The 25,000-nt window shown below is 44.0% G+C and overlaps 1 protein-coding gene across 2 annotated transcripts in view; it reads left to right on the forward strand.

Annotated features, from left to right (window-relative positions):
• The window catches only part of nnt (nicotinamide nucleotide transhydrogenase), a 143,905-nt gene that overhangs the window by 57,885 nt on the left and 61,020 nt on the right, over positions 1-25,000 (forward strand). Inside the window, exons 19-22 of one of the 2 annotated variants that reach the window (XM_083657693.1) lie at positions 11,433-11,514; positions 14,575-14,693; positions 15,986-16,101; positions 20,355-23,884. In XM_083657693.1, the coding sequence (XP_083513819.1) occupies positions 11,433-11,514; positions 14,575-14,693; positions 15,986-16,101; positions 20,355-20,507 (470 nt within the window). In that variant the 3' untranslated portion in view covers positions 20,508-23,884. Of the gene's footprint in view, positions 1-11,432; positions 11,515-14,574; positions 14,694-15,985; positions 16,102-20,354; positions 23,885-25,000 lie in introns of those variants that run through there. The other variant, XM_083657694.1, reaches the window with a different exon arrangement.

The raw sequence follows: 25,000 nt of genomic DNA on the forward strand, positions 1-25,000 counted from the left end.
TAGCCAGTAGGCCTGTGTTGTTACCTAGTAGCCAGTAGGCCAGTGTTGTTACCTAGTAGCCAGTAGGCCAGTGTTGTTACCTAGTAGCCAGTAGGCCAGTGTTGTTACCTAGTAGCCAGTAGGCTAGTGTTGTTACCTAGTAGCCAGTAGGCCAGTGTTGTTACCTAGTAGCCAGTAGGCCAGTGTTGTTACCTAGTAGCCAGTAGGCCAGTGTTGTTACCTAGTAGCCAGTAGGCCAGTGTTGTTACCTAGTAGCCAGTAGGCCAGTGTTGTTACCTAGTAGCCAGTAGGCCAGTGTTGTTACCTAGTAGCCAGTAGGCTAGTGTTGTTACCTAGTAGCCAGTAGCCCAGTGTTGTTACCTAGTAGCCAGTAGGCCAGTGTTGTTACCTAGTAGCCAGTAGGCCAGTGTTGTTACCTAGTAGCCAGTAGGCTAGTGTTGTTACCTAGTAGCCAGTAGGCCAGTGTTGTTACCTAGTAGCCAGTAGGCCAGTGTTGTTACCTAGTAGCCAGTAGGCCAGTGTTGTTACCTAGTAGCCAGTAGGCCTGTGTTGTTACCTAGTAGCCAGGAGGCCAGTGTTGTTACCTAGTAGCCAGTAGGCCAGTGTTGTTACCTAGTAGCCAGTAGGCCAGTGTTGTTACCTAGTAGCCAGGAGGCCAGTGTTGTTACCTAGTAGCCAGTAGGCCAGTGTTGTTACCTAGTAGCCAGTAGGCCAGTGTTGTTACCTAGTAGCCAGTAGGCCAGTGTTGTTACCTAGTAGCCAGTAGGCCAGTGTTGTTACCTAGTAGCCAGTAGGCTAGTGTTGTTACCTAGTAGCCAGGAGGCCAGTGTTGTTACCTAGTAGCCAGTAGGCTAGTGTTGTTACCTAGTAGCCAGGAGGCCAGTGTTGTTACCTAGTAGCCAGTAGGCCAGTGTTGTTACCTAGTAGCCAGTAGGCCTGTGTTGTTACCTAGTAGCCAGTAGGCCAGTGTTGTTACCTAGTAGCCAGTAGGCCAGTGTTGTTACCTAGTAGCCAGTAGGCCAGTGTTGTTACCTAGTAGCCAGTAGGCCAGTGTTGTTACCTAGTAGCCAGTAGGCCAGTGTTGTTACCTAGTAGCCAGTAGGCCAGTGTTGTTACCTAGTAGCCAGTAGGCCAGTGTTGTTACCTAGTAGCCAGTAGGCCAGTGTTGTTACCTAGTAGCCAGTAGGCCTGTGTTGTTACCTAGTAGCCAGTAGGCCAGTGTTGTTACCTAGTAGCCAGTAGGCCAGTGTTGTTACCTAGTAGCCAGTAGGCCAGTGTTGTTACCTAGTAGCCAGTAGGCCAGTGTTGTTACCTAGTAGCCAGGAGGCCAGTGTTGTTACCTAGTAGCCAGGAGGCTAGTGTTGTTACCTAGTAGCCAGTAGGCCAGTGTTGTTACCTAGTAGCCAGTAGGCCAGTGTTGTTACCTAGTAGCCAGTAGGCCAGTGTTGTTACCTAGTAGCCAGTAGGCCAGTGTTGTTACCTAGTAGCCAGTAGGCCTGTGTTGTTACCTAGTAGCCAGTAGGCCAGTGTTGTTACCTAGTAGCCAGTAGGCCAGTGTTGTTACCTAGTAGCCAGTAGGCCAGTGTTGTTACCTAGTAGCCAGGAGGCTAGTGTTGTTACCTAGTAGCCAGTAGGCCAGTGTTGTTACCTAGTAGCCAGTAGGCCAGTGTTGTTACCTAGTAGCCAGTAGGCCAGTGTTGTTACCTAGTAGCCAGTAGGCCAGTGTTGTTACCTAGTAGCCAGTAGGCCTGTGTTGTTACCTAGTAGCCAGGAGGCCAGTGTTGTTACCTAGTAGCCAGTAGGCCAGTGTTGTTACCTAGTAGCCAGTAGGCCAGTGTTGTTACCTAGTAGCCAGTAGGCCAGTGTTGTTACCTAGTAGCCAGTAGGCCAGTGTTGTTACCTAGTAGCCAGTAGGCCAGTGTTGTTACCTAGTAGCCAGTAGGCTAGTGTTGTTACCTAGTAGCCAGTAGGCCAGTGTTGTTACCTAGTAGCCAGTAGGCCAGTGTTGTTACCTAGTAGCCAGTAGGCCAGTGTTGTTACCTAGTAGCCAGTAGGCCAGTGTTGTTACCTAGTAGCCAGTAGGCCAGTGTTGTTACCTAGTAGCCAGTAGGCCAGTGTTGTTACCTAGTAGCCAGTAGGCCAGTGTTGTTACCTAGTAGCCAGTAGGCCAGTGTTGTTACCTAGTAGCCAGTAGGCCAGTGTTGTTACCTAGTAGCCAGTAGGCCAGTGTTGTTACCTAGTAGCCAGTAGGCCAGTGTTGTTACCTAGTAGCCAGTAGGCCAGTGTTGTTACCTAGTAGCCAGTAGGCCAGTGTTGTTACCTAGTAGCCAGTAGGCTAGTGTTGTTACCTAGTAGCCAGTAGGCCAGTGTTGTTACCTAGTAGCCAGTAGGCCAGTGTTGTTACCTAGTAGCCAGTAGGCCAGTGTTGTTACCTAGTAGCCAGTAGGCCAGTGTTGTTACCTAGTAGCCAGTAGGCCAGTGTTGTTACCTAGTAGCCAGTAGGCTAGTGTTGTTACCTAGTAGCCAGTAGGCCAGTGTTGTTACCTAGTAGCCAGTAGGCCAGTGTTGTTACCTAGTAGCCAGTAGGCCAGTGTTGTTACCTAGTAGCCAGTAGGCTAGTGTTGTTACCTAGTAGCCAGTAGGCCAGTGTTGTTACCTAGTAGCCAGTAGGCCAGTGTTGTTACCTAGTAGCCAGTAGGCCAGTGTTGTTACCTAGTAGCCAGTAGGCCAGTGTTGTTACCTAGTAGCCAGTAGGCCTGTGTTGTTACCTAGTAGCCAGGAGGCCAGTGTTGTTACCTAGTAGCCAGTAGGCCAGTGTTGTTACCTAGTAGCCAGTAGGCCAGTGTTGTTACCTAGTAGCCAGGAGGCCAGTGTTGTTACCTAGTAGCCAGTAGGCCAGTGTTGTTACCTAGTAGCCAGTAGGCCAGTGTTGTTACCTAGTAGCCAGTAGGCCAGTGTTGTTACCTAGTAGCCAGTAGGCCAGTGTTGTTACCTAGTAGCCAGTAGGCCAGTGTTGTTACCTAGTAGCCAGTAGGCTAGTGTTGTTACCTAGTAGCCAGTAGGCCAGTGTTGTTACCTAGTAGCCAGTAGGCCAGTGTTGTTACCTAGTAGCCAGTAGGCCAGTGTTGTTACCTAGTAGCCAGTAGGCCAGTGTTGTTACCTAGTAGCCAGTAGGCCTGTGTTGTTACCTAGTAGCCAGGAGGCCAGTGTTGTTACCTAGTAGCCAGTAGGCCAGTGTTGTTACCTAGTAGCCAGTAGGCCAGTGTTGTTACCTAGTAGCCAGGAGGCCAGTGTTGTTACCTAGTAGCCAGTAGGCCAGTGTTGTTACCTAATAGCCAGGAGGCCAGTGTTGTTACCTAGTAGCCAGTAGGCCAGTGTTGTTACCTAGTAGCCAGTAGGCCAGTGTTGTTACCTAGTAGCCAGTAGGCTAGTGTTGTTACCTAGTAGCCAGGAGGCCAGTGTTGTTACCTAGTAGCCAGTAGGCTAGTGTTGTTACCTAGTAGCCAGGAGGCCAGTGTTGTTACCTAGTAGCCAGTAGGCCAGTGTTGTTACCTAGTAGCCAGTAGGCCTGTGTTGTTACCTAGTAGCCAGTAGGCCAGTGTTGTTACCTAGTAGCCAGTAGGCCAGTGTTGTTACCTAGTAGCCAGTAGGCCAGTGTTGTTACCTAGTAGCCAGTAGGCCAGTGTTGTTACCTAGTAGCCAGTAGGCCAGTGTTGTTACCTAGTAGCCAGTAGGCCAGTGTTGTTACCTAGTAGCCAGTAGGCCAGTGTTGTTACCTAGTAGCCAGTAGGCCTGTGTTGTTACCTAGTAGCCAGTAGGCCAGTGTTGTTACCTAGTAGCCAGTAGGCCAGTGTTGTTACCTAGTAGCCAGTAGGCCAGTGTTGTTACCTAGTAGCCAGTAGGCCAGTGTTGTTACCTAGTAGCCAGTAGGCCAGTGTTGTTACCTAGTAGCCAGTAGGCCAGTGTTGTTACCTAGTAGCCAGTAGGCCTGTGTTGTTACCTAGTAGCCAGGAGGCCAGTGTTGTTACCTAGTAGCCAGTAGGCCAGTGTTGTTACCTAGTAGCCAGGAGGCCAGTGTTGTTACCTAGTAGCCAGTAGGCCAGTGTTGTTACCTAGTAGCCAGTAGGCCAGTGTTGTTACCTAGTAGCCAGTAGGCCTGTGTTGTTACCTAGTAGCCAGTAGGCCAGTGTTGTTACCTAGTAGCCAGTAGGCCAGTGTTGTTACCTAGTAGCCAGTAGGCCAGTGTTGTTACCTAGTAGCCAGTAGGCCAGTGTTGTTACCTAGTAGCCAGTAGGCTAGTGTTGTTACCTAGTAGCCAGTAGGCCAGTGTTGTTACCTAGTAGCCAGTAGGCTAGTGTTGTTACCTAGTAGCCAGTAGGCCAGTGTTGTTACCTAGTAGCCAGTAGGCTAGTGTTGTTACCTAGTAGCCAGTAGGCCAGTGTTGTTACCTAGTAGCCAGTAGGCCAGTGTTGTTACCTAGTAGCCAGTAGGCCAGTGTTGTTACCTAGTAGCCAGTAGGCCAGTGTTGTTACCTAGTAGCCAGTAGGCCAGTGTTGTTACCTAGTAGCCAGTAGGCCAGTGTTGTTACCTAGTAGCCAGTAGGCCAGTGTTGTTACCTAGTAGCCAGTAGGCCAGTGTTGTTACCTAGTAGCCAGTAGGCCAGTGTTGTTACCTAGTAGCCAGTAGGCCAGTGTTGTTACCTAGTAGCCAGTAGGCCAGTGTTGTTACCTAGTAGCCAGTAGGCCAGTGTTGTTACCTAGTAGCCAGTAGGCCAGTGTTGTTACCTAGTAGCCAGTAGGCCTGTGTTGTTACCTAGTAGCCAGTAGGCCAGTGTTGTTACCTAGTAGCCAGTAGGCCAGTGTTGTTACCTAGTAGCCAGTAGGCCAGTGTTGTTACCTAGTAGCCAGTAGGCCAGTGTTGTTACCTAGTAGCCAGTAGGCCAGTGTTGTTACCTAGTAGCCAGTAGGCCAGTGTTGTTACCTAGTAGCCAGTAGGCCAGTGTTGTTACCTAGTAGCCAGGAGGCCAGTGTTGTTACCTAGTAGCCAGTAGGCCAGTGTTGTTACCTAGTAGCCAGTAGGCCTGTGTTGTTACCTAGTAGCCAGGAGGCCAGTGTTGTTACCTAGTAGCCAGTAGGCCAGTGTTGTTACCTAGTAGCCAGGAGGCCAGTGTTGTTACCTAGTAGCCAGTAGGCCAGTGTTGTTACCTAGTAGCCAGTAGGCCAGTGTTGTTACCTAGTAGCCAGTAGGCCAGTGTTGTTACCTAGTAGCCAGTAGGCCAGTGTTGTTACCTAGTAGCCAGGAGGCCAGTGTTGTTACCTAGTAGCCAGTAGGCCAGTGTTGTTACCTAGTAGCCAGTAGGCCAGTGTTGTTACCTAGTAGCCAGTAGGCCTGTGTTGTTACCTAGTAGCCAGTAGGCCAGTGTTGTTACCTAGTAGCCAGTAGGCCAGTGTTGTTACCTAGTAGCCAGTAGGCCAGTGTTGTTACCTAGTAGCCAGTAGGCCAGTGTTGTTACCTAGTAGCCAGTAGGCCAGTGTTGTTACCTAGTAGCCAGTAGGCCTGTGTTGTTACCTAGTAGCCAGTAGGCCAGTGTTGTTACCTAGTAGCCAGTAGGCCAGTGTTGTTACCTAGTAGCCAGTAGGCCAGTGTTGTTACCTAGTAGCCAGTAGGCCTGTGTTGTTACCTAGTAGCCAGTAGGCCAGTGTTGTTACCTAGTAGCCAGTAGGCTAGTGTTGTTACCTAGTAGCCAGTAGGCCAGTGTTGTTACCTAGTAGCCAGGAGGCCAGTGTTGTTACCTAGTAGCCAGTAGGCCAGTGTTGTTACCTAGTAGCCAGGAGGCCAGTGTTGTTACCTAGTAGCCAGTAGGCCAGTGTTGTTACCTAGTAGCCAGTAGGCCAGTGTTGTTACCTAGTAGCCAGTAGGCCAGTGTTGTTACCTAGTAGCCAGTAGGCCAGTGTTGTTACCTAGTAGCCAGTAGGCCAGTGTTGTTACCTAGTAGCCAGTAGGCCAGTGTTGTTACCTAGTAGCCAGGAGGCCAGTGTTGTTACCTAGTAGCCAGTAGGCCAGTGTTGTTACCTAGTAGCCAGGAGGCCAGTGTTGTTACCTAGTAGCCAGTAGGCCAGTGTTGTTACCTAGTAGCCAGTAGGCCAGTGTTGTTACCTAGTAGCCAGTAGGCCAGTGTTGTTACCTAGTAGCCAGTAGGCCAGTGTTGTTACCTAGTAGCCAGTAGGCCAGTGTTGTTACCTAGTAGCCAGTAGGCCAGTGTTGTTACCTAGTAGCCAGTAGGCCAGTGTTGTTACCTAGTAGCCAGTAGGCCAGTGTTGTTACCTAGTAGCCAGTAGGCCTGTGTTGTTACCTAGTAGCCAGTAGGCCAGTGTTGTTACCTAGTAGCCAGTAGGCCAGTGTTGTTACCTAGTAGCCAGTAGGCCAGTGTTGTTACCTAGTAGCCAGTAGGCCAGTGTTGTTACCTAGTAGCCAGTAGGCCAGTGTTGTTACCTAGTAGCCAGTAGGCCAGTGTTGTTACCTAGTAGCCAGTAGGCCAGTGTTGTTACCTAGTAGCCAGTAGGCCAGTGTTGTTACCTAGTAGCCAGGAGGCCAGTGTTGTTACCTAGTAGCCAGTAGGCCAGTGTTGTTACCTAGTAGCCAGTAGGCCAGTGTTGTTACCTAGTAGCCAGTAGGCCAGTGTTGTTACCCAGCTCAGCCTTTCAATCACTGCCCTTGTTTCCATTTTGACCATTCTCCCTAATTGGAGGCGTCACAGTCACTTTGGCTGATTGACATCTGGGGAAACGGTTGAGACTATGCCTGATAAACATAAGCCTTCTCCTGGCTTTAGCCTGGCCCGTCTCTGCATGGTCTGGGTCCACTTGTTTTTCTTAGAGCAGAAACTCCAGAGAGAAAAGGGTTGCAAGTACAAGAAATGAAAGAATTGTGATGAGGGGAAAAAAGAGAAAAGCATTAAATTGTTGAGCTGGACTGCAGACAGTCAACCGTGCTTCCTGCTTCCTGTACAGGTCTTTCTGTCTTTCTTTCTTTGCAGAGTTTGAAAGCTTGTCGCTTTGATTGATGTGTTGTGACCAGTGTTGGGGGTAACTCATTACAAAAGTAACATATTACATGTAATATATTACTTTTAGCAGTAACTCAGTAATATAACTTATTACTTATAGGATTTCAGTAATATTATACCAGTTACTTTGTCAAGTAACTCAAGTTACAAATTGAGTTAAAAAAAATTAATCAAAGCACATATTTAAAAATCATTAACTAATCAAACTGTGTGTTTTTTATGGGCTGATTTATGTGCCACCTCAAATTGAATTCGAATTGCTCAACTTGAATTTGAAATTTTGAATTTTGAATTTGAATTGCTCTTTTTGAATTCGAGATTTTTCATTTTGAAATTGAATTGCTCTATTTGAATTCGAATTTTTTCATTTTGAAATTGAATTCCTCTATTTGAATTTGAATTGCTCAATTTGAATTCGAATTTTTTCATTTTGAAATTGAATTGCTGTTTTTTATTTTGAAATTTTTATTTTTTAATGTGAGTTGAAAAACTGAATCTGAATAGCATAATTTTAAACTGAATTTATTTGCTTTGAAATTATTCAGTTTCCACATTCCTATTTCAAAATTCAATTAAAGATTTTCAGAATCTTGTGTTCAAAAATTTCAGTTCTAGCGGGAGTGGGTGTGTGGTGCCTCGGCCAAAAAGGAGTTAGGTCAATCAGCGCTCGATTGCTCTTCCTCCTTCCTCCTCTTCCTCCTTGAGGACCCGGATGGCGCACACACATGTTGAAATTTTTGAACACAAGATTCTGAAAATTTTGAATTGAATTTTGAAATAGGAATGTGGAAACTGAATAATTTCAAAGCAAATAAATTCAGTGTAACTTTCAAATGAAAGTAACTAGTAATATGTAGTATATTACATTTTGAAAGTAACTTGCCCAACACTGATTGTGACAAGATACAGATTCTGGCTCGGTGTTGTAACAAGGCCAGTAAACTGTGTGTGTGTGGGTGTGTGGGTGACGTGTGTGTGTGATGCAAATCAACTAGTGTGGTGCTAAAATATAACAAATTAATGGGATAATTAACTGATAGGTGTGCGTTAAATGAATTGAATGCATGACCTGAAATAAGTGGTTGGTCCCTCTTTCTCCCCTGCTTGCCTCTGCGACGGGCATTAAAAAACCTAGGAGTTGATTATCCCGCTTATAGCACGGTCATTTGCCAACAATATAAAATAAAAGCATTCGCCGTTTTTTGGTGCAAATTTAGCAGTCCAAATCGAGAGTTTTTCACAATCACCGGTTCAGAGTGTCTTGTCGGCTTATCACAGGTTCAAGATTCAAGATTCAAGATTCAATCAATTTATTGCCATGTCAACAAAGTTGATAGGAATTTGTCTTGGTTCGCTCTCAGACGAAAAAGACAAGACAGTGCAGCAGCAGCACACCATATACAAACAATAACGCAAGAACAAAATAACATTCAGGAACAGTAGCGAGTTCAGCAGGGTTTTGTTAATCACCCGTTCAGAGCGTCTTGCTGACGTAACGCGGGTTCAGCCTAAGGAACAAAATGAAAACTGCATAGTAAAACCTAAAGACACTGGCCTCTGCAGCATTTGATGATGCTCAAATGAGGAGGAGGCCGTTTCAGGAGCAGGAGGAAGGTTTGAGTTCAGCCTCGGCAGCACCGTCAATCAAGTTCCATTTCATTTTGTGTAACCGGCTGATCAGCCGTGACAATTTATTGCCAAATGCTTTGGGATTGAACACATTAACATGAACATGCTTCCCATGGTCACAAAACCTTTCTCCAGGGGGGGAATATTCTGTAATATTCCACGTTTTACACTTGATTCCATTTTTATTAGCAAATTCCGCAATGCCATCCCGTGTTTTCCACATCACAGAAATCATAGAGCCCCGCCCCCGACACAGTGTGTCTGTCCACAACTAGATGCAGGTCCTTTAAAGAAATGCACTTTATTTTTGATTGTATGATGCAGTTTATGTTTTATTGTTTATATAATGATCCTAATGAAGAAACAGAGTAGAACAAATACAACGCTGATCTAAATAGCTCCGTCTATTGAAGTGCTCTACCTGATGTGCACGCAAAGTTGATCCTCAAGGACTCTCAAGTTCTCCTGCATCTTCTCTTCTGTCTGTGTGGATTAATTTAATTTCTTCTGCTCTGCTGCACTTCAATATTGTAAATTGTGTTTGTCATTCCATCACCTTTCCCAAGGGCATCATAAAGCTTTTTACTGTATTGCTTTAGCCCTGCGTGTCAAGGGAGCTCGCCGAAATAAGCCAAATTAGGGGCAATCACATGTGCACAAACAACACCAGTTGCATTAGGAGATGCATCCTGGTAACTGAATTTCCCCCATTTGTAGTTCAGTGTGATCGCCACACGTCACCCTCTATCGTTCCCTCCATCGAGGTTTTCACAGCCGTGTTTTTACTCACACACACACCGACGTGAGACCAGGTGATTGTTTTTACTCACACACACACTGACGTGAGACCAGGTGATTGTTTTTACTCACACACACACTGACGTGAGACCTGGTGATTGTTTTTACTCACACACACACTGACGTGAGACCAGGTGATTGTTTTTACTCACACACACACTGACGTGAGACCAGGTGATTGTTTTTACTCACACACACACTGACGTGAGACCAGGTGATTGTTTTTACTCACACACACACTGACGTGAGACCAGGTGATTGTTTTTACTCACACACACACCGACGTGAGACCAGGTGATTGTTTTTACTCACACACACACCGACGTGAGACCAGGTGATTGCAGTAGGGGACAAAAGTTGTGTCCTCCCCAGTTGTTAAAATGCTTATTTTGGGGTCCGCGGTTAATGTTAGGTTTAGGCAACTGCTGGTTAGGGTAAATCTCCAGGGAATGCATTTAAATCCCCCTAAAGTAAGTGACCTGTGTGTGTGTGCGCGTGCGTGTGTGTGTGCATGTGTGTGTGTGTGTGTGTGTGTGTGAGTATGTGCACATGGCACACTTTGATCCCCCCTGCACATGCAAACCCACACTCCTTCAAACGTGCTCTACATTGAAGTCATTATGTGAATGCAAATGAAGGGTCAGTGAACAGGACCTCGTTCCTTCCAGTCAGCTGGACCTGAAGCCAGACGGACCACTGGAAGAAGGGATCTAAACTGTTAGTGTTCTGACCGTCTGTTATGTATCATTCTGTCAGTCATCCCCCACCTTCTCTTTAGAACTCATCGGCCCATTAGAAACCCTTGACAGAACCACTCTGCGTCTGCTCTCCTAACCTTATTCTGCTCGGACGCTCAGACCTGATTAGTGGAACGCGGCTGAAGCAGAACCCAGAACAGACCGCAGAGACATTTATTGGTTATTTCCCAGCGTGCTCAGATCATTTCTAATGGAATTCTTTTGAAGCCGGGCCGGGTCGTGTGCTTGACATTTCAAGTTGAACTATTCCTACAGATACTGTACGTTCTCAGCATTAACACATTCATGAGTGTCGTGAAGCCATATCAAAGTTTCAGTAGGGATCTGAGCAATTAGGGGAAGTCTTTTTGAAATGAAACACACCTGTCACCTGGTTTGCTGCAGACCTGCCAGTCACACTGCAGACAGACTGTCACAACAGCTTGGTAGTCCTGTAGACCTGCCAGTCACACTGCAGACAGACTGTCACAACAGCTTGGTAGTCCGGTAGACCTGCCAGTCACACTGCAGACAGACTGTCACAACAGCTTGGTAGTCCTGTAGACCTGCCAGTCACACTGCAGACAGACCACCGTGCCAATCAGGCTGCTGTCTCTACAACAGACTTATGTGTGTGTGCATGCAGAGAGGCGCTTAAAGGAACACTCCGCCCATTTTCAACCAGCTTTGTATCATTAGAACATCAGTAGTATATCAGAAAACTGTAAACTGTTTTGAAGTCTGTCATTTAATTTGACAGTTATTGAGTGTTAAAGTGTGGACCAGTGACATCACTGGTCCACACTAACTCAAACTAACTCAAATTAATAACTCATTAACTCAAATCAACTCTCAATAACTGTCAAACTAGATGACAGACTTCAAAACAGTTTACAGTTTTCTGATATACTACTGATGTTCTAATGATACAAAGCTGGTTGAAAATGGGCAGAGTGTTCCTTTAAGTACTATGTAGAATCAGTAGTTCGCTGAATATGTTTTTTTTAAGTTGGCATGTTAACCTTTTCCCCTCCTTTTTCTTATTTTATTGTATTTATTGTTTTAAGAAATAAGCAAAGTTTCTATTCCGAGCTTCTGTCTGTGTGTCGCTGAGCTTCGTTGTCCCCTAACTGGGCCAGTTAGCATCAGTTGAGCCGTTCCAATCTGGGCTTTTTGTAACTGTTGTTCTGACTCTGTTTCAGGTTGGGGACTCTGTGCTGCCAAGGCCCAGTATCCCATCGCTGAGCTGGTCAAGGTGCTCAACGAGGCCGGCAAGGATGTCAGGTAAAGAGATGATCAGCTCATTCACTCAGGTGGATCAGAAGTACTGTATATTGACGGAATTATCTAGTTCAAGGGAAGGGAGCTAATAAATAAACGTAACACACAAGAATAGGCCGTAACTCACCGTGAACAATTGAAGACAGAGGAGCAGGAAGAGGGTGTGCGAGAGAGGAGATGTTAGTGTGGATGAGGATCAGAAGACAGGATGAAGATGGAGACCAGAGGGTTGCAGATAGGAAGAGACCTGGAATGAAAGATGGAGACGTGGAGCGGAAGCTTGGTGTAATTGTCCTGCCTCAGACGTTTGATCCTGGCTGCTGCAGCTGCTGCTACTTACAGCATTTGTACTTGATTAGAGGGAAGTGGGTGGTCAGAGGGAAAGAGAGAGAAACCTCTCTCTCTTCTCTATTCCACTCTTGGGCGCTTTCTTTCTCAACGCATCACCCACTCTCCTCCAGGAATGGCTTCCAATTTAGTCCAAATTGCCCTAAATCCTCCAGAAGCGAGAAGCCAACACATTTATTGACGCCTCTTATCGATGCCTCTTATCGATCATTAAGAATGTTGAACAGCTGGATGCTTCTTGTGCAACAACCTTTTTTTGTGTTGCTGTCAGTCGCGCAAACAATGATGTCATTTGACACGGTTTCTGTACAGTAATCAGCACCCCGTCAGTAGGAGCACCGGTGAGGTTTGTACGTCTACACAACATACAGTGAGCTTGCTAGCATAGCTCCGTAGCTGCCTTCTTCAAAACAACACAACTTGCTCAAGATTTTTTTTTTTTTTTTTTAAGAAATCCAAAAAATGTCAAAATCAATGGACCATAAAATTACTCCAAACAGCATAATTCAAGTGTTCGGAAGCCAAACGATTGTACTGTGGGTCCAAAATTCCAATCGCTTCTAGCTTATTATCTCATAGATTTTCCACACTCGTTCTGCACCGCCGCAACCCAATATATATATATATATATATATAGTGGTAAATACACATGGAAATCCAATTACCGGTATTGTATTTTTTTTCCACTTGTTGTTGTTTTCTCAAGTAAGGCATAAAGCCAACTGTTCCTCAGCTGTTACTGTTACAGTCATTCAGAGACAAAAGCCACTACATAGCAAATGTAAACTCCACTAAAGCTACACGAGGTCTTTTTACCAATGACAATTTATGCAGAAAGATTTTTTTTTTACCTTTATTTAAACCAGGAAGTTACATTGAGGTTGTAAGTGAGACCTAGCCAAGACGGGGTCGGCAACGTAAAAACACGTAACGTGACAACATCAAGTTACAGACACAGCGACAGTAAATGGGACAAAAACAAAAACATAACATTGACAGGACTGCATAAATCAGGCAACAGCATTATGTCACAAAGCATTTCAAACAACAAAAATATTATAACGGCTACAGTGAATAAAAGGCCAGCAATATTTAGGTGTGTGTTTACATTTTAGTTGAAACAATTGCAACCAACAATAAACCACGTCAAATGAATATAGTTTAGCAGCACAACACACTCCAGCCTCTCCTTACCCAGACCAAGGCCCCTGTGTTTCTCTCATTGCCACGCCACGGAATCACACTTTCCTCCATCAGCTTCAGGCACTAATTCACCTTATGTTCAGACCTTACAGTGGGCCAAATTCTTCCGCGTCCTTTTAACACTTCCGGCGGTCACCGCGCAAAATAAGAGAGTTTGTTTTTGGAGCGGACAGTGAAGGGGTAAAATAAAGAACGTAGCCTACTACTTTGAGCCGGTACACAGCAAGCAAGCGAGTATCCACTGTTAGCCAGGTCAGATAACGTTATCGTCGACAATGACGAGCACTTTCTTGTAAAACATACCTGGACTCCAACAAAGAAAGCTTCAGATAGTTTTCTCTCCTCCGAGCGCTCGCGCCACTAACGTCAATAAGACCCGCAGACGTTAACGTAATTCCCTGGAATGCGAGACTTAACGAGCCAGTTACATGGCGTTGCATTCTTAGACATTGCCGTTTGCTTTTATTTGGTATGTTACATACAATTGGCTAAATTATTAGTTAATTCAGAGTTAGATGATATTGGAGCAGCCAGCCGTTTTATTTTATTTTATTTTTAGCCGGAAGTTTTGACACGACCACACAACCGGGTCAAATGGGCGTGGCTACATAAGGTGAATAGATCGCAAAGCCAACGATAAAGGAGGGAAGAGTGCAGCGGGAAGGGAAGTGTGTCCCACTGTGACCGCCAATCTGACGTAGCGTAGTGGACACACTCAGGACGCGCTCTTCAGTCCTCTTCCAAGATCCCCCTCTCCATCTCAGCCTGTCTCCCTTTATCTTCTACATGTTTTTTTTCCATCTCGCTCTCTTCCTCTTCCTGCTCTCTTCCCTCCTTCTCATCCTCTTGTCGCTTCCCTTCTTTTCAAGCCCTTTTACAACCCGTGGCACCAGGCCATTAAAGCAGGCAGGACCTGCATCCTCCCCGTGTTCAAGACCACTGGCGACTAAAAGACTTTGAAACTTGTAGCCAGTTATGAGAAACTCACATTTAATGGCTAAATCGTTGAAAACACTGAATGATGATGCAAGAAACACGAACAGAAAGTGCTAGAAAACTAAATAAAAAATATTGTATGGAAAAATCATTATTGTTTACTTTGATAGCTTAGAGATTATAATGGTCTAGAGCATTGGTTCTCAAATGGGGGTCCGGGGACCCCCAGGGGTCCGTGGCACTTTGCAAGGGGGAACGCGAAAAGCTTTCAGGAAAATAAAAATATAAACTTTTTGTTTTTTGCAAAAGCTTCATAGTTCAACGAAAATATTGTATGCTTTAAATCTAAAATGGTTCATGGATTACATTCTAATCTAACAAACATATCAATTTAAAAGTCAAGCACGTTACCGTGGAAACAATTAAGCTTAGCCCAAAATCACAAATCAGAATGAGGGGTCCCCGGTATATTTTCTATCTTGTAAGGGGTCCTTGGCTGAAAAACATTTGAAAACCTCTGGTCTAGAGTCTAGGTGTAGGTGGAAGGCACTGACTATGAGCATTTTGCTCCCTCAGGTTTGGAATTCACCCGGTGGCTGGACGTATGCCCGGTCAGCTCAACGTGCTGCTGGCTGAGGCTGGTGTTCCATATGATATCGTCCTGGAGATGGAGGAGATCAATGCGGACTTTGCTGGTAAGAGTCATCCCTTGCTGTCTTGTCCAAGCGTGGATACGTTATTCACTTCATCTCACTTTTTCTATAGTTATTATTGTGACCAAATAGACTTTGATTTGCTGTGTGCAAACTTTGTTGACTTCATTTGTAAATATGCAGTGAATGATTAATTACTAAGTCAAAAGATACTTTTGCAGTGCTGCTTGTTTGACTATATTGCAGCGAAATTGCTTTTAAATGACATGCAATACAATTGTTTTTTGCAAGAAATTTATTGTGATTGTAAAATAGCAAATGCCAAATGCCACTTGTGTGACGATCCATCCGCTTATTGAAGTGCAGCACAACAGTCACTCCCACGAAAGGTTTTAGGTTTGGGCTGGGCAATATAAATTGATATTGATATTATATCAATATCATGATATGAGACTACGGTAGATATCATCTTAGGTTTTGTATATCGTCGTAATATCTTGATATGGCATACGTAAGTATTGTCTTTTCCTGGTTTTAAAGGCTGCATTACAGTCGATGTCATTGTCTGAACTTACCAGACTGTTCTCGCTGTTCTGTTATTTGCCTTTAGTCCACTTACTCGTTATATCCACAATAGAGCTCTCAACAGTCATGTGATTTTTGGTGACGTTTCCCGCCGCCCCGGAAGTAAGTTCCCCATTCATTTTCTTCGTAGACATTTCGAAAAATCCTTATATAATATAATATAATATAATATAATATATATAAGGAGTTTTAAGGCCGGAACCAAGCCGACCCCGTGACCTACTGAATTGTGAGTGACCATAAAACATTCGGTTTGAGCAAGAACAAGAAAAATAACAAGGGGGAAACAAATCGCATTTTCTAGGTATTTGATCCCAAATATAGTGATATTTGATTGTGTCCATAATTATTGCCCAGCCCTATTTTAACTGCACACATTAAACATTCAACACAAACTGGAGGAAGTGGAGTTGACTCCCAAAAGGTGCAACTGCCACTCAGCAGGGGACTCAACAGCTAACGCAATGTGCAGCAAAACCTCTCAACTGCCACTCAGCAGGGGACCCAACAGCTAACGCTGCTAACAGCTAACAGCTCACGCAATGTGCAGCAAAACCTCTTGGATGAGGTAGAAACAAAATGACCCAATTAAAATAATTGCAGGAAGGTCTGTGTCGATCGTTGTACTCCAGCAGAAAGAAAAGAGCGAGAGGGCGCGGAACTATTAAGTGAAATGATGACGATATGTTGTTGGTGTTGTTGTTGTGTTGTTTTTTATGTTGTTTTTTTGCGTGCGTGTCTCTAACCAGAGACGGACCTGGTTCTGGTGATTGGCGCCAATGACACGGTGAACTCCGCCGCCCAAGAAGATCCCAACTCCATTATCGCTGGTATGCCCGTGCTGGAGGTCTGGAAGTCCAAACAGGTGAGACACGTTTTTGGCACGTGATGGTGATCAGAGTGTGTGGAAGTCCAAGAGATGAGGAGGAGGAGGAGGAGGGCTGGAACATTTGACAAAAAAAACTGGACTGTTTTCTCCCCTCATCGCTGAATACTGGAGGAACAGTCCACACCCTGTAGAGGGGCCTCCACTGACAAGACGCACACCGAGCTAAAGGAATACATACTGACCCGCTCAGGCGCACACACACACACAACACAACACACACACACACACACACACACACACAGGTCTTATGAAATGCACGTTTTGGACACATGCAAGCACTCACACACACACAGACACAGATACTTAAGAGTCCCAGGTGCAGCCAGTCCCATCCTGGTCCCATTAGTGGTGACTGTGTCTCTGTGGAATGATGACATTTGGATCGTCCCACTGGCACTGCTCCGAGATCTGGCATTCATACAGAGCTCCCACCACACACCACACACTTCCCCCTGGGGAAATCACGGAGGACATACTACCTAACTACACACACACACACACACACACACACAGAAACTGACCCAGGTACAGTCAAACAATCAACCTCTTGGGGCTTCATCCGGTCAGTGCACGCTGCTCCGTCACTGCTGGGTGGCATGCAGGAAACGTTTGAACCGTTAATGTTTACTATGCGATTGTATGACAGTATTATTTATTTTCATGATATGAAAATGCGTTTGAACAACATGAATATGATCAACCTGGCAGCATGCAAAGACTGCATTCATGAACCAGGTAGACTAACTTCGACAGGTGATTAGCATTCCCTTGAAAATCGTGACTCATATCGCAATCGCAATATCTGAAAATAATCGCAATATGATTTTTTTTTTTTTTTGCATATCGTGCAGCCCTAGCTAGAAGGTGATGCTATGATAATCGCTAAGCAACCCAGGTTCTATAAGGCAAAGTGCATGGGATGACAAAGTAGACGTTTGAGCAGCCTTGGAGACGGCGCAGTCCCGAGGAGAAATGCTTATTACTCCCACATCATTTACTGCATGACCTCAAAACTCTGTCATGAAAAAGTCAAGAAATGGTGGAGTCACCTTTTTCTTTCTTTTTTACCGAGATGAAATTTCATACATTAGAAATATCACAGATGTCCCACAGACTGCTGTGACAGGCAGCTCTGGTTTGCTTCATTGATTTTATATGATGTTAATTAATAGCTCGTGATTTCTAAGCAGGCCTGATTTTAAAAGGTGAAAAATAGTGTTATTAACTGGGTTTTAATTTCGTTCAACACGCTTCAGGAAAGTTATGGGATGGATTTATTTTTTATTTATTTTTTTATGTTGGTGCTGCTCAAAACGAACTGAATTAAAAAGCCCTGTTTCCAATAAACACACACACACACACATTCAGATACTCATTCATATAAGATCATATATCACATTCATATAGCATCATGTTTATGTTCCCAAAGACACATGCGTGCAGAGTAAGGTGAGAACACATGACACGCTTAATGCATAAACTACTTTTAGTCCTGTACCTCTGTCATGTAAAATACCTACATAGTTTGTAAAAAAAAATAAAAAAAAATACACTGCATTCATTCAGCAACGCTGGAACCAAACTGCGAGAATAAAACATAATAATAATAAAACATAATGACAATTCAACTATAGGATATTTAGGGTTACGGTAGTTTCCCCATAATAGTCCCTTAGTATAAATGAGAACCATTTTGCAAAGGCGTTGAGGAGCTGATTTGGGCCAGGGGGTTTCAGGTATGTTACTGTCAGGCAGATTCTACTGCACATGTAGACTGTAGGCATGTATGTCTTTATTTGTTTGTGTACCTGTGTACATACAGCATGTGTCTGTCTCTGTCTGTCTGTACCACATATAGACTGCATGCTTTTTTATTCCCCGTGTCCCCCTGTGCCTCTGAATTAGACATATGGTTTTATAGGGAGGTTAAAGTGGCAGACTAGCTTGTTAGGCACATCTGGTATGAGAATGTTAGCCATGCTAGCACTGATTCCCAGACGTTACATCAAGGAGCTTCAGGATATTCAAAACATTGACTGTAGGCTCTCAATTCATATTCAGTTGATTCACATAAGTCGCTTTTGAAAGTTGTGCGAAAAAATGCAGCATAGTTTAAAGTTATGGAGTTATGAAATTAATCTCCGAATTCTAAATTTAATCTCTGAGTTCTGAGACTAAAGTCATAATTCTGACTCGGGTCTTTTGTTGTTGTTTTTTGCATACACATCTTAGCTTAGTGAAGCTCAACCTAACATGTTAGTCATTGAGTTGACAAATGAGTGAGCACTTAGGGGTCCTGTGTCTCGCCTAAGGGCACTTGAACAGAGCACATAGCTGCTAGGGGTGTCAAAAATAATCGATTATAAGATGCATCGCGAAGCGGACGTGCACGATTCTGCATCGATTCACAAATGTCTAAAAATCGATTATTTAAAAATATATATATATAATCGAATCAAATATAATGGAAGTACATGCAGTGGTTTATTTGGATCATAATACAATGCAATTCCAAATGCACTTTTATTTTAAAAGTAGCCACACAGTGAGAAAAAAGAGAGTGAGAAAAAATAAATCATGTATTGGAGGAAAAAAGTGATGCATCGAGATGCATCGATAATCGTAATCGAATCGTAGCCCTCTGAATCGTAATCAAATCGAATCGTAGCCCTCTGAATTGTAATCGAATCGTGAGGCCAGTGAAGATTCACAGCCCTAATAGCTGCTGCCTGCAGGATGGTCTTCCTATCCAGCAGGCTACACTGGTGTCCCATCAGCCCTGCTGCTACGTGCCCAAACACTGTCCTGTTCCAGAGGGCCGTGTGTGTGTGCTCTCTGCAGAAGCCTGTCTGCTTGCCAGTTTCACTCTGGCCCGGTGCTGATGGCCTAGCTGATTTAGCTTCGGTTGCACCTCCTTGTCCCAAATGGAACCATGAGGCCAATGCATTGTGGGTGGAAGAGGAGAGGAGAAAGGAGGAGAGACGTTGAGAGAAAGCACCTCATTCAGCACAGAAGGAAGGAGCAGAAAGCAAAGGAGGGGGGGAGTTCAGTCAGGAAGGTGGGGTTGTGTGTGTGGAGGTGTGAGGGAGTTTGTTAGTGAACTGCATAGAGAGGCAAAGTGACCGCCTACTTCCTGCTTCAGCACTGTACCAGAGATTTTCATCTGTCATTTATTTTCCCATAGACATTTTGTAAAATGCTTATAAAAAAATAGCTTTACTTGTTCAAACCAAACGGTTCAGCTATATTTAGAATCGGGAGAGACCATAGAACATTTCACTCGGACCAAAAGAAAACGACAACAACATAGAAAAAATATGTTCTTTAAATCCGTAGTTTTTTACGTTTTGGTCAGAGTGAAATGTAATGCGGTCTCTCCTGTTTCTAAATATATCTGAACCGTTTGGTTTGACCCAGTAAATCTATTTTTATAAGCATTTTACGAAATGTCTATGGGCAAATACATGGTGGATGAAAATCTCTGGTACAGTGCTGAAGCAGGAAGTGACGTTTCACTTTGGCTCTCTATTGTTTGCACTTGGTTTGCACCAGGGTGGGAATTACCTGTTGCTCCTCCCTCTGACGTGATGCCCTGAGAGCCCTAAGGCCACCTTGGCAGTGCCCTGCTACCAGCCTGCTACTGTCAGTTACTTTAAAAGCATCAGTGGTCTCAGTTTAATGTAACCTGCTCTATGCAAAGGATGTGTCATTGGCTCATTTTAACACACATTTTTAGAAAAATCACTCTTCACGATGTCAATAGAGCGATGGCCGTTGTGCTCTAGCATGTGGCCTTGTGCCCTAATTTTTTTTATGGCCTTGCCCCTAAAATCATGAATTTCCCCCCCTAGTTTGCATACATGGCCCTGGTTTGGCCCTGGTTTGCACAGGAACTGAATCGCCTCGTTAGTGGAGAACATCTCCTAGGCCCCTTCGATTGGTTGGCGGGGTTTCCCCACACAGAGTTGTTGATTTGTGTGTGTTGTACTGCTGCTGCAGTGTTCCAACTATCTTTCAGCATCTGGAGAAATACATGGTCAGTGTTGGAGCTCGTGGAGGGAGAGCGTGTGGGACAGTGAAACGTCTCTGCTTTTACTTTAGGAAGAGTTGAAATAGTTATGAGTCTCCAGATCCCTGAAGTCCTTTTTGAAAACGTCAATAGTCACGAGAGCTGTAATGAAATGTGTTGTGTTGATCTGTGTTGAATGTCTGCTCCTCCGTCCGTGCAGGTGGTAGTGATGAAGCGTTCGCTGGGCGTGGGCTACGCGGCCGTCGACAACCCCATCTTCTACAAGCCCAACACCGCCATGTTGCTGGGCGATGCCAAGAAGACTTGCGATGCCCTGCAGGCCAAGGTCCGCGAGGCCCAGGAGGATCAGTAAAGACTGAACACAGGACAGAATGAAGAGCACACGTGTGGAGAGGGGGGAAGGCCGAGCACAACGAGGCACAGTTTCCCTAAAGTATCTCAGCATTAAGATCGTCTTTGTCTGATCGTAAAGTAAGTAAGCCAGGGAAAACGAAGATGATCGTTAAGATTAAAACGCTTTCGGTAAACCCTGCCCAGGATCTATAAACGAAAGAAATGACAAATTCTGTCGTAGAAAATGTGCTCGCGGAGTGAAAGCGAAGGAAAACAGTAGATTTCTGCTGATTAGCGCTCTCACTGTGCTGAAGTATAGAATGTTTTGTTTTTCTCTTGATGCATTTGACGCTTCTTTGGTTTATAGAACTTACAGGGACGGTGCGTCGTCAACCAGGTGCAGTTGCTCCACACAGTCTGGGCAGCAATGACATTAAGTGTCAACTTCATTTCAGTCACTGATAGTAATTTAAAACAATCAACAATATGGATGTATTAAGATGTTAGATATGTTCAATTTCAATGTTAAGAATATTTTAGAAATAGACAACAATGAAGCCTTTTATTAGCTGAATCAGAATGACCGTAATAGGAATTAGAAGAGAGTTAACCCATTAAAAACAGGTCCTGTATAGAGAAGGAGAGACTGTAGCATTAACATTTCTTTCCCCACTGTAAAGACTTTTCTCCAGTGTTTGCTATTATCATAGAATGATCAATAGCCGTTGACTTTGATAGATCGATTTGCCTCACAAATGCTTCTGTCACACCAAGTGTGTTTTCCTCTCAATATCTTCCTTTTCTGTACAAGTACAAAAAGGGAAAAAGCAGAATAGTGCAACATTTTTGTAAAGTAGTGCAGTATAACACTGCAGTGAGAAGGCCCTTATAATGATCCTACTTTTACACTGGCCCTTATAATGATCCTACTGTAGACCTACTGTATAAAGTCCCAATTTGGTCACATTTTAGAAGCTTTTGGTACCAATATGTAAAACCATAGCCAGTCATCCCAATGGTTTATAGTCATACTCTTTGCGTTTTTCTTTTCACTTGAGTGTGTCTTTGTGCATCGAAAAACGGTTTGAAATCCATTCACATATCTATAAAATAAAACGATAAAAGAGTGATTTGACCTGTAAATGTAAGACCCCAGCTGTCATTCGATCCCAGCAAAGGTTACGCTACTCCTACAAACCGCTCGGGGTAATTGAATGGATTTTATGACGTTTTTTGACCCACGTGTGTTTTAATTTTCCCGTGTGACATACATGCTACAGTACTTACTGTATGACCTTTGACCTTTATGCTGAGGAAGGATTTTTAAAGTGAATGTGGCTTGATTTGATCATAGTTGTACAGGGATATGAAGGATCACTGCCCCTAAACTAAAGTAAGGGCAAACATTAACCTGATTGACACAACTGTTCATTCTAAAAGCAATACAGTTATGGTTTAATTTCCCCACCCCCACCTCTTAGCGCTTATGAATTATGTTATTCTTAATTATTGAGCAAGCATTTATGAATTTATTATTTTTATTTTGATGCCAAACCTTCCCCGTTCACACTGGTTTGGATAGACTCTAAGGCCCTTATACAATGCAAACTACATTCGGTCCCTATTCTATACACATTTCCGACTGACTACACATAAAAGGACAGTAACTCTACAACCGTCTTTACACAGTTGACCAAATTATTATTTTTTGCACTTGACTTTGTATTGCTAAGCAGGTGTTAGTTTAAGGTTGTCAGACATGATCGACAAGTTATAGCTCTAATAAATGAATCAAGAACTTGCCGATGCAATATGTACAATGCACGTAATGATTACCATACCATTTGCATTGCCGTATAGCTTTATACAGTATTACAGGAATTTGACCAGGTTTCACACAGCAAGAGGGTCCTGGGTTCGATTCCTGCCTGGGACGCTGAGGGTGTGTCCCCATCCCCATGTCCTCAGTGCCTACAGCTAAGGTGGGGTCGGCAAAAAGGGCCTTTCTGTGTGGAGTTTGCATGTTCTGCCCGTGCTCCCCTGGGGTTTCCTCCAGATAGGAACCTCCCGCTAAAAACACTAAAAACATGCAACAAACTAGAACAACGTGGATATATGCCTCCGCCAACAAGTGAGCAGTCGACATCGGTGTCTGTCCAGACTTTGACGTTTGAGCCAAATGCGTTACTGAGATATCGTGTTAACAAGCTTGAAAATGGCATCCGTAAGGTCACAGTGACCTTGACCTTTGACCACCAAAATCGAATCAGTTCATCCTTGAGTCCAAGTGGACGTTTGAGCCAAATGTGACGAAATTCCGTCAAGGCGTTCCTGAGATATCGTGTTAACGAGCTAGAAAATGGCGTACGTGAGGTCACAGTGACCTTGAACTTTGACCTTTGACCACCAAAATGTAATCAGTTCATCCTTGAGTCCAAGTGGACGTTTGAGCCAAATGTGATGCAATTCCGTAAAGGCGTTCCTGAGATATCGCATTAACTTCTCATCTTCAGTCATTAAAAGGTGAAGGCACCTCAACACAGATAGTTTCCTGGTCCAAGTGTGTAAAGGCGGGTTCATGAGATACTAATTCAGTCCTTTTACATCTACACAAGTACTGTATGAAGTTCAGATGCTGAAACCCACTGATCCATGTTCTGTTTTCATCGTGGGACCTGAAACATTGACCATGACAACTATCCTACCTCTACATAGAGCATAAAATGACCAATAGCTTTTCATAGAACCTTCATTTGACCAATCAAATGACCAGTAGCTTTTCATAGAACCTTCATTTGACCAATCATCACCTTCTATGGAATCTACCATAGAATCTCGTAACTGACCAGTTTTCTTCCATTGACCTTAACCAATCACTTCTCAGTCATTTCACCTAAACCTGACCAATAATGCTTTTCATTTTGTGTTAACATTCAGCTTTTAACCATCAAACCTCAGTTTACTGCTGGCTATAATTGTGTTTTGCAAGTTTAGATGTGCAAACCTTATTATTAGTATGAAGAGTGGGTTGTTGTTGTTATTATTACACTTAGAGTGGCGCGTCAATTTATTCCATAATAGATGGAAGATATTACAACACCACATTTTGTATATTTTTGCCATTTACGGGGATGAGAACGATCAAATTAAGGATCATGGGAAATCTTGATAATTGTACTTACTAACTGACCCCCCCCTCCTCCACAGGAGCATATTTTTGTAAAGACACATCTGTATGCGTGTAGATCGATCAATGTTTTGCTGCAGGGTATGATGGGACTTTGGAGTTTTATGACATTTCAATGTACGATGTTTGGGAAGACGAGTGAAATGTACTGTGAATATATTTCCCCCCTCTGTTTATCATGGAACATTTTCAACCCTAATAAACCTGTATTTACCCCTGATCCTGCCGAAGCTGTTGTTTCTTAACTGACAAACTCCTCAATCCAGAATATGAGTGAGTGAATGAGTTTAAACCCCAGGTCAACAAAGACTGATGGTCTTCATTTATTTAGTAACTATATACTATATAGTTTTCAGTTCAATTATTATTTGCAGCAATGGGGAAGGAGAGTTATAGGCCTACACAATATGCACACATACCAGTGTAGGAAATTTAAAAAGATATTTTGGGGGCAACTTTTGCCCCACTGTCTGAAAACTGGGGGCATTTACAAAATGTTGGGGGCACTTTAAAAAATAGTAATTAGTGCATAAAGTTGCTAAAGCGTAGTGTGAACAACAGCAATGTTTGTGTGAGTGTGTTCTTCATCATTGTCTTCTGGCAACCAGCTTGCAGCTGTTGCTGAGTGTGTGTTAGGGATGGAAATTAAATTATCAAAATATTGGGGGCAATTTTTGCCCCTGGATCATGGTTTTTAGGGGCATTCTGAGATTTCTTCGGGGCATTTTTGCCCTTGCCCCTGGCTACATTCCTACACACTAACACATACTGCAGTCTTGAACTTTTGACCAATAAGTAGTTTCCATGGGGAAGTTGGAGGTTCCCTTCCCTGCCTTGCTCACTGGTTTGAAGAGTTGTTAACTAGCTAGTTATTGATCAGCTTCTGTCACCCTGTTTGACCCAGACAGTACAGGGATTGACAGTATGCCAGTGTTCTTCTACTCACAAGTCCAGGACACAAATGGAACCTCCTTGGGAAGACAACCATCAAAGCAGATTAAAGAAATGTTTTGGCATTCCCATTTTCTTTTCGGGTCGGCCAACCAAAGTTTTGGGAAAAGCCGTCTGTAGGAAATGCAATTTGGCTGTTTCCAAATAGTTCATCACACTGAAGTGGAAAAATAAACCGCAGCTGGCAAAGTCATGGTTGAGGATGTGGTTGGCTAAAGGTGTAAATACAACACATGGTTACCAATGAGACATGAAGTCACACAAATCAGACTTTACAAAATAGCCGGCGGGGATAGTTTGCTTTTGCCCCAAATGCAATCCAGCCTGCAAACTGTGTTCTGACTCACGCAAAGAGCATCCCTACAATCCAGTCA

This window comes from Poromitra crassiceps (assembly GCF_964638095.1).
Source record: "Poromitra crassiceps genome assembly, chromosome: 21".
Classification (NCBI taxonomy): Eukaryota; Metazoa; Chordata; class Actinopteri; order Beryciformes; family Melamphaidae; genus Poromitra; species Poromitra crassiceps.